The sequence below is a fragment of the Echinops telfairi genome, unplaced genomic scaffold (assembly GCF_000313985.2).
Source record: "Echinops telfairi isolate 266 unplaced genomic scaffold, ASM31398v2 ScPeMD7_5592;HRSCAF=6446, whole genome shotgun sequence".
Classification (NCBI taxonomy): domain Eukaryota; kingdom Metazoa; phylum Chordata; class Mammalia; order Afrosoricida; family Tenrecidae; genus Echinops; species Echinops telfairi.
Window position 1 is genome coordinate 46857150 of NW_022109491.1, and position 9530 is coordinate 46866679.

The 9530-nt window shown below is 39.2% G+C and overlaps 1 protein-coding gene across 1 annotated transcript in view; it reads right to left on the bottom strand.

Annotated features, from left to right (window-relative positions):
- RALGAPA2 (Ral GTPase activating protein catalytic subunit alpha 2) overlaps nucleotides 1-9530 on the bottom strand; it is a 364385-nt gene that overhangs the window by 19368 nt on the left and 335487 nt on the right. Inside the window, exon 37 of the mRNA XM_045295177.1 lies at nucleotides 5853-5974. Coding sequence (XP_045151112.1) covers nucleotides 5853-5974 — 122 coding nt within the window. The remainder of the gene's footprint in view (nucleotides 1-5852; nucleotides 5975-9530) is intronic.

Consider the following 9530-nt stretch of genomic DNA (forward strand, 5'->3'; position numbering starts at 1 on the left):
GGGAGAGAGAGAGAGAGAGAAAGAGAGAGAGTGAGCTGTAATATGACTGCCCTTTCTAAGTTAGGGTTTGGGCTTACTTTGTGCTGTTTTGGGAGATTAACTTGATTGCTAACTGCTCAGTAATATAGTTCAAGCAAAATTCTTATTATAACATGCTTATCAACTGTCTCCAGTTTTACAAGCAGAATTTATTGACCAATAGAATAACCCAATGATTCCATACAGAATTTTCTGATAAAGCATCTGTGCTAATTTAGTTTTTGGGAAAAATATATACATACACAAATATATATGTTTTTATTAGGTAGATGAGCATAATAATTCTTTCCAAGTGGTAATCCACATGAATTCTGAGCACAAAATATGAAAACTTGTAATTTTGCAAAATACCATTACCAACAGCATTCTAAAACTGACAGACACTAATCTGGTTTAAGCTTCAGATATGACCTACATTTAAAGATGGCGCAATCTGAGGAAGATACGGAGGAATTTCCCCACTGGTTTTCAAGTCCTGAAGCCTTTACAATCCTGGCAGGAAGGAGGAAGCATTTCTGATTACACATTGGAGGGCTATGTGTCTATAGAACTAACAAATGAAGAATTGTGCTCCCTCTGCTGGCCTCCAGAGTAATATTAACGTAGCAATGAATCTAAACAGTGTTGCCATTTTTAGCAAATGTAGTGAAACGAGGTATGCTACTCACTTAACTTGGTTTTAGATACTCTTTGGGAGAAAAATCTATTTTTATCAACTTCTCACCAAGCTACTTGGAAGTTCATCAATTAGATATTAAATTAGACATACCTATAGTCCTTGACTACCAAATTGCTAGCTTCGACTGTAATGATAGTTATGGGATTCATTTATCAAAAGACTCAAGTGGATTCCTCTTAGATTTTAAAAGTCTACATGTGACACTGAAAGCAGTGATGGAAAAAGTTCTAGTCCAGGCTGGTTTTTTTTCTTTCGTTAACAGCAGCTTCCCAAAAGTAAAGATTTATACTATTTATACCCTTCCGATAATGTCAAACATTAGACTTGATTTTTCCAAATCATTAGCATGCAGAAGAATGACCTCATGGTGAACAGATGCACTTGGCTCTGAGCTGCAGTGATTACATCAGTCCCTCCCAACAGTTGAGGGTGCTCATTTCAGTTAACCCTTTAAAGACCTCTCTGTGGCCTCCTTTTATCAGTAATATGATTAAAAACACAAACTTAGACTCCTCTATATCTACACACACACACACCCTGACACACACAAACACACCCCTATAAATACATATGTTAAGTGCAACTAGTATTTTAAAACTATTACCTTGTAGACATTTAAAAAAATAATTTTATTGGGGGCTCATACAACTCTTATCACAATCCATACATACATCCATTGTGTCAAGCACATTTGTACATTTGTTGCCATCAATATTCTCAAAACATTTGCTTTCTACTTGAGCCCTTGGTATCAGCTCCTCATTTTTTCCCCTCCCTCCCTGCTCCCCTTTTCTCTCATGAACCCTTGATAATCTATAAATTATTATTATTCTGTCATAGTTTACAGTGTCTGGCATCTCCCTTCACCCACTTTTCTGTTGTCCATCCCCCAGAGAGGAGGTTATATGTAGATCCTTGTAATTGCGGAACCCAAAGGGGTACATAAGTAAATGTGGTAAAGAAAGCTGATGGTGCCTGGCTATCAAAAGATATAGTGTCTGGGGTTGTAAAGACTTGAAGGTAAACAAACAGCCATCTAGCTCAGAAGTGATCACGAGATGTCAAAGGGATCAGGTATCAGGCATCAAAGAACAAAAAGTCAAATCATTGTGAATGAGGGGGAGTGCAGATTGGGAACCCAAGACCCAGATGTAGGCAACTGGATATCCCCTTACAGAAGGGTTGCCGGGAGGAGATGAGCCAGTCAGGGTACAGTGTAGCAATGATGAAATATACAACTTTCTTCTAGTTCCTAAATGCTTCACCCCCCCACCCACCCCTCACTATCATGATCCCAATTCTACCTTACAAATCCGGCTAGACCAGAGGATATATACTGGTACAGATAGGAACTGGAAACACAGGGAATCCAGGACAGATGAGCCCATCAGGACCAGTGCTGAGAGTGGCGATACTGGAAGGGTGGAGGGAGGGTGGGGTGGAAAGGGGGAACCTTTTAGACATTTTAAGTATGTAAGCAATAAAGAAAAGTAATCTACTAGATTAGGTGAAAAAGGAGTTCAAATTTCAAATACCTATTATAATCTGGAAATTACAAGTAATAGATGAAGTGGATATGAGGCAGATATTATTTTCAAATAACATCTTCTGATAAAGAGCCTGGGTGGTGCAGTGGATTATGCACTGGGCTGCTAAGGTCATCAGTTCAAACCTACTAGCTTGCTCCCAGGGAGAAAGATGAGGTTTTCTTCTACTGTAAAGATTGATAGCCTCAGAAACCCCAAGGAGCAGCTCTAATCTGTTCTAAAGGGTCACTATGAATCAGAATTGACTCAATGGAAGTCACTTTGGTTTTCTTGAGGTGAGGGGTTGGGAAAATATATATATATTTAAAGCTCTTTTTAAAAAGCCGAACAACCCCAGTATTAGTCGAATTACAACGAAAGGCCCAGCATCCTCATTTCAGGCTGACAGGGCATCATGAACAATAGGTGTTAGTCAACCAACTTGCCCTAAGTAGCTGCCTCAGGTGTCTGTGGATCTGTGGCAGAGAGTATTTCCCAACAGTGGGTCTCTGGGCATATACCACACCCAAGAGCACTTTGAGCTAGCAGTGGTAGCAGGCTGATGTCAGGAGACAACTCTCTTAGAAATGCAGGCTGCAAGCTGCATCCTGGCTTGCTGCTCCAGATACAGGAAGATGCGAATACAGTCCTAAGGCTAGTTTTCCTTCTGTAAGCAGGATAGGGTCCTTATGGTAAAGAGACAAATAAGGCTAGTTTTCCTTCTGCAAGCAGGAGAGGGTCCTTATGGTAAAGAGACAAATAAGGCTAGTTTTCCTTCTGCAAGCAGGAGAGGGTCCTTATGGTAAAGAGACAAAGGAAATCTCTCAGAGGCTCTACTTCCTTAGAATGTGCATAGGTTGGTTGAGCAGGGAGCCCAGGACCCCACTTTAATGATGCTGATGGCGAGGGATTCTTTGATTGGGTCCTATGTGCTCTATGAGAGTTTAAGCTGCTCAGAGTAATTTTTTTTCCTAGTCGATGTAATACTTGGAAGAGTAGACATGGTGTTAATTTCATGTGGGCTCGATGGTACTAGTCTCAAGTACATTAAAAACTATGAATAAACAAAAACATGTTTTTATCAGCAAAAGTAGTAACAGGGATAAAGATTCCTCAAAAGTAAAACTAATACACAAATGAGACAAAGATGCAACTCTGAACATAAGGCACTGAAGTACTCTTTCGGTGTAAACCCATTGCCATAGAACCAAGCCAAGTCATACCGCCCCTATAGGGCAGAACACAACTGCCCCATAGTGTTTCCAAGGCTGTCATCTTTATGAAGGTAGACTGCCAGGTCTTTTTCCAGCTGAGCAGCTGGTGAGTTAGAACCACTGACCTTTCACTCAGCAGCTGAGCACTTAACTACTATACCACCAAGGCTCCTGATTGCACTGCCTCCAAATTTCATTCTAAAACAAGTTCATTTCTAATTCCTTCCCAATCATTGTTATGGCAGATGTACAAAGTGTTAACATAGAGCATTATGCTCAGATTTGTAATCACACTTGTGTATTGGTGATGGGTGTATAAAATTTTTTTATTGTTCAACACCTAAAACCCTATGATACCATATTATGAAATATAACATTGATTACTGATGTTAATAATTAGTAAAGAGGAGAGATCAGCATTTGCTTTGATATTTATTTAGCTTAATATTCCTTTTGTAAAAGTCCTAAAGGCCCACTATTTATGTGCTTTTGGAATTTCTATTCTATTAAGTTACTTTGATATATGTGCATTCTTGAAGATGCCTGGTAAAAATCCTCCCCAATTAGTAGGTCATAAAACTCAAATTACAGTTCCACTTAAGATGTTACTTACACACGGGTTTATTTGAATTTGCTTAAATAAACAGGATCAAAATCATTTGTACAGAGTCTAAAATATACGTAGAAAATGTTATCAATACCTGCTTCAATAACATCTTAAGAACCCTGGAAATGTAACACTTGAATTAAAAAATGTAAATATCTAGTGGTTGTCCAAGTTTTCTACCAAATTTTAAAAAATGAAAAGCTTTTTCAAAGTTAAAAACAAAAACACCATCACCAAGAAAACCTCCATTGAAAAATCAAGTCTTAATACCTCACAAGGATGAGAAAAAGCTCAATGGGATCTTAAACAAATAACTTGGCCTCCGATCTTTCATGTTTTTTTCACCTAAAAATCAGAAACCATTTTAAACCTCTAGCCAGACTGTGTATAAAATCTTCATTTCCCTTGAAATGGATTTATTTTTTGCCTTAAAATGTTGACAAGAGTGTATAAAAGAATTCAATTCACAGCTGTTCTTTTTTTTTTCTTTTAATGTAGGAAACACTAATCAAAGCTTTTAAGTTATAAGCTTTCCTCAAGTTGTTTAGTATTCCAGTCTGACAAAGATCAATAGAGGCTATCCCAGTGTTTCTTGATGCCTCACCAGGAAGCAGAGGCGTGATTATGTAAATCATGTGGCTCCCTTTACCTCTGCCAGCTTGCTTATCTCCCAAGCCTTCTGCCTGCTGCTCCTGGCTCCCTGTACAAGTGCCTGCATCTCCCTCTTATCTCCTAACAAAGCTCGAAGAGGCAAGGATTGAAGCCAGTGATGTTAAACAATGATGCATGGCTGATTTTATTTGTAAGTGATTTATTTCACTGAATTTAATTTTTTTCACTTTGCGCATAAGATATTTGTTAACACGTCAAACTGGAGAAGAAAAGCAGTGTTCAGAGGCAATTGGCACAGGTTAAAAATCTATTAAGCTCTATGGTAGGAGAAGGAAGCCCCTCATTGAGAATTTCAATGTACATTAACTAAATATCCCATTTACTTTCTGAAAAGCAATTAATCTGTAATTACACGAAAAAATGTCCCCCAAATAGTTCTATTTTGGGGGGGGGGGAAAGAAAGAAAAAAGATCACAATAACATAATCAGTTTAAATAGTAGTACATTCCACACCCCCACCAAATTGGAAATAATGAGGTCCTAAAAATAAGGATATTCATGAAATTTTCTGAAAATTTCCACTGGCCTACCACATTAAGATGACCTTGAGACAGTTTCTAGTCTGGTCCTACACCAGGTGCTGCTCTCGTCAGTCGTTTGTCCATATGCACACAGATTGCTCCAGAAGGAAAGCAGGCCCGCTGCCCTGTGTGATGGCTGGCTAGGGGACACTGTGCTTACATTTCTCCTGTATTAATCCTTGACCCTGGTATCTTGGCAGCGTAATCCCCATTTAGCATTAGTAGCAACGACTTCAACTGTGAGGAACTCCTTTTTGATAAGTAAGCACTGATTGGGGCATCGCTTTTAAACAACATATTCCCAGCTCAGCAAGAAACCCACACTCCTGAATGAACCAGAACACATTACTGAGAAAAAGTTCATTAACCTTGCTAGATTCTGAGGTTAACAGGATAGCTGAAGAAAAGAACTGAGTGAAAAGCTCAGATGCAAAACAAATTAAAATGAATGTCATCGTTCCTTTTGATATTCATTAGTTGATTCAGAGAGAATGTTCTTCTAAAATTTGCAACCATTTATCTGTGAAAAGCAGGTGTACATCTGCTGCCCAAATGGGTCTTAAGCGTGTGAGAGAAGAATAACTAGACACTCACCCATTCCACTGAAGGGGTAGTTGGAAGACGGAGAAAATACTTGGGCTGCAAAATCCTCAAATGTCATGACTTCACGGTGATTCTGCATTATTGCTTCGAGGTATAGAGCTCGTTCTTCATAGCTGCAGTAATCGGTTAAGGAAATAAACGCATGCGCAGAGTGACATGTACAACATGGTTCGTTTTGTTTTAAGACAATTATGGAGCTTTTCTATTTGCATGAAGGAAATATCCTGCAAGTTCTCTAGTATTCTCTTAGAAAGTGGACATAATAAAATTCTGAAATTAAACAGGTCATAACAATAAAATTCTGGCTTTGAGATCTAACTTTCTCTTAAACTTCAATTGCAATCAACTTTATCATTTAAAAAACTTCAAAAACAAAAAATCCAAACCAACAATTATAGAATAATGTCAAAAGATCATTAAATATGGTTTAAATAAACAAAAATCAGAGACATTACAATGGACAGTCCTGTTCCACTATTGAATCTTCATTTCCTATTTCATTGGATGAAACATTTCAGCCTCCTCGATACTGAAAGTAGGAACTGTTAATGCAATTGCACACACATTTTTAAAAAAATGCATGATACTGGGAAAAGAGAAGGTCAGGAGGTATACTCTAAAGGGGCGTTGAGCCTCTAACAAAGATAAGCTATGAGTATTAGAAAATAAGAAGTAATATATGGCACAATCTAGCAATGGATACACATGCAATTTTTTTTAAAGCCTATTAGTTTTTAATTAGAACTGCAGTCGGGAACACACAGCTTTCAAATGTGTAATCAAAAACCAGTCACCAATAAAACTTACAAGCGTAACACACTGAAGCAACTTTCCAGCTGTCTTAATAGGACCCCTGTGCGGGCAGCCTTTCGTAGGGCAGCAAGCAAACCTTCCCCTTTGTGTACGGTCTCTGCTTCCTCACAAGGTGAATCATGCACTTCCAAGAACAGGATAACGTCAGAACAACTCTCCACGGATGGAAATACTGCATACACAACTTTATGAATTAACACTTGGATAGGTCAGCATGATGTCTCATTTCGATTTCTTCATTATCCAGTACAGTTAAAAAAACCCAACAGAACATGTTTTAAGCATTTTGGAAAATAAGCTAATTCATTAGGGACAGAGGGATTGCTGAGCACCATCAAATTATTATATGCAACTCCTGAAGAAGAAAAGTAATTCTAGTATATCTTAGAACAATGCACAAAAGAGCCTTTAACATATATGTAAGTTGATTCTCTTCTACCTCTTCTCTCATTGTGCAGTGCCTGGGATCTGGAAACTTTGCAAGCAGCCACGATTGGTCCCAGTAGATGGAACAGAGGAGAACGGAGAGGAGGGACAGAAGAGGACATAAAATGGGTGGCCAATTGCGTCCTTGAACAACTGCTCCATTTGCCATGAGGCCAGAACTGGAGTCTGTCTAGTACCGTGGCTGAACATTTTGATCAAAAATTCCATAGAAGAATACTGATCGACATAGGGGACATGTAGAAAATAATTTAAAATTCTCAAGAACTCCAGACTTTCTAGAGCCAATGGAAGCTGGGTGAACCTCTGAAACGATTGCCTTGAGATAATGTTTAAACCATTTAACAAAAATAGCTCCACTCAAACCTTAAAATCGAACAAAAGTAGGAATGTAGATACACACGCTAACTTTTAATGTTGGCGCTCAACAAGATAGACTGACACAGGGGCTGCGACAACGGCTCATGCACAGGAACAATTATAAAGATGGTGCAGGACTGGACAGTGTTTGCTTCTGTTGTGCATAGGGGCGATATGGGTCGGAACTCTCCCAATGTACCCAGTAGTACCACTACCACCACTTTGCTTCATGCTCTATTTATCTAACTTCCTGATTGTGAATGTTTTGATGCCATTTTGACCTTGAGCTAATGTCCTCCCTCTTCTGAATGATATGTCTGTTGTCTTTTTGTTTCTGTCCCTTTAAAATTTAAAAAATGTTTTCCTTAAATTATATTTGAGATTGTGGCCTCTTTAGATATTGTTTACAATATAGCATTTGGAAAAAAACATGTACACAATTCCCCTGTGTCATTGTCCTGAACACACTACATATATGTGTTGGATACAGTGGGGCCTTTCAGGAAACATCAGGACAATACTGGGCAGAGCATGACAGGCCATTAAAGGGATGTGCTGCTCTCTCCCAGACCCACGAGCAGACTGTGAACTGAAAGGGGAGCTATGAATTGAGCGCTGACGGCAGGCCATGGCAGTCCAGAGGCTCAGGTGGTTGTCAGCCCTAAGTTTAGCTCAGCTCTTTGAGTAATTTGTCACGCCTCACTCGGCCCCTGCTGGGCCAGCACGTGCCAGCTTAGTGTCAGAGTGCCTGCTCGCCAGACGTTCACTAAGGCCTAACGTCCTGCTGTTCCCTGACCAGCGGCTTGCTGGGGCTATGCACAGAGGGTCAGGCCACAGCGACAGCCAAGTGCTGTGCAGAATAAGCATGTTTATAATGAGATGTGAATGGCATTAGTGGATCCCTCTAGAATTGGGCCTGAGTAGGTACCTCTTACAAAGTTGGGCAGCCTGTTCATGAAGGCAGGTCACTAGGAGTACAACACAGTCAAGAAGCCAGTTTAGGCCTATGCTGAGCATGCCCTGGGTTATTGTGACTGTCTTCATCATATGGGTTACTTTTGAAATTTACACACTCACTTTCTTTAGAGAAATTCTGGACCTTGGCTGTTAAACAGAACTTTCTGGGATAATAGGAATGGTTTACAACTGTGCAGTCTAGGAGCGTAATCCCTCGCCACATGTGGTTATTGGGTGCTTAAAATATACTCAGCAGGAAAAAAATAACAGAATTTTTAATTAAAAATATTTGAACTTACATAGCCACATGTGACTCATGGCTGCTCTACTAGATAGCATAGGGCCAGAGTACCTGTCCTATTGTTATCTCATGGTCTGAAAATCAACCTCTGAAGGTAATGTAGCTCCTGAACCTTAACTGGGTTGATTTTATTAGTATATCTATGAAGTAGACATCAAAATACTTTTGTGGTTCTTCTTACGCAGTAAAATGTGAACCAAATGCTGCAATACTGCTCAACAGCTCCGAGCTCAGAAGCCTCAGAAAGAGAGGTGGAAAAGGTGACTGGTCATACATCCAAGAACCCATCTCAATGTAAGTCATTGCCCTTTTTCTTTTAAAACTCCATTTAAAAAGATGAAATTTAAATATCATTGCTGATGTCAGACGGATCTTAATTAAAAGAAGAGAATACCGCAAAGCTATTTACCTGCATTTTATTGATTATGCAAAGACATCTGGTTATACAGATGATAATATTATGATAATATTAAGAACAGGTTGGGGAAATGGAGGAGGGAGCTAACAAACAGGGAACAACAAGAGATCTAAAATCAATGGCGAGGAGGTGGTACAATGTCTGGTGGGCTTCGATCAAGGGTAATGTAGCTGAGAGAAATTACTGAGTGCCGAATAAAGGTCAAACATGATAGCGGGACAGGAGGAAAGTAAAAGGAAATATAGAAAGGAACTAGGAGGCAAAAGACATTTATAGAGGTCTAAATATAGGCATGTACATATGTGAATATATTTATAATGATAGAGATATGGGCCTAAGTACATATATTTATATGTTAAGAATTAAGGAAGCAGAC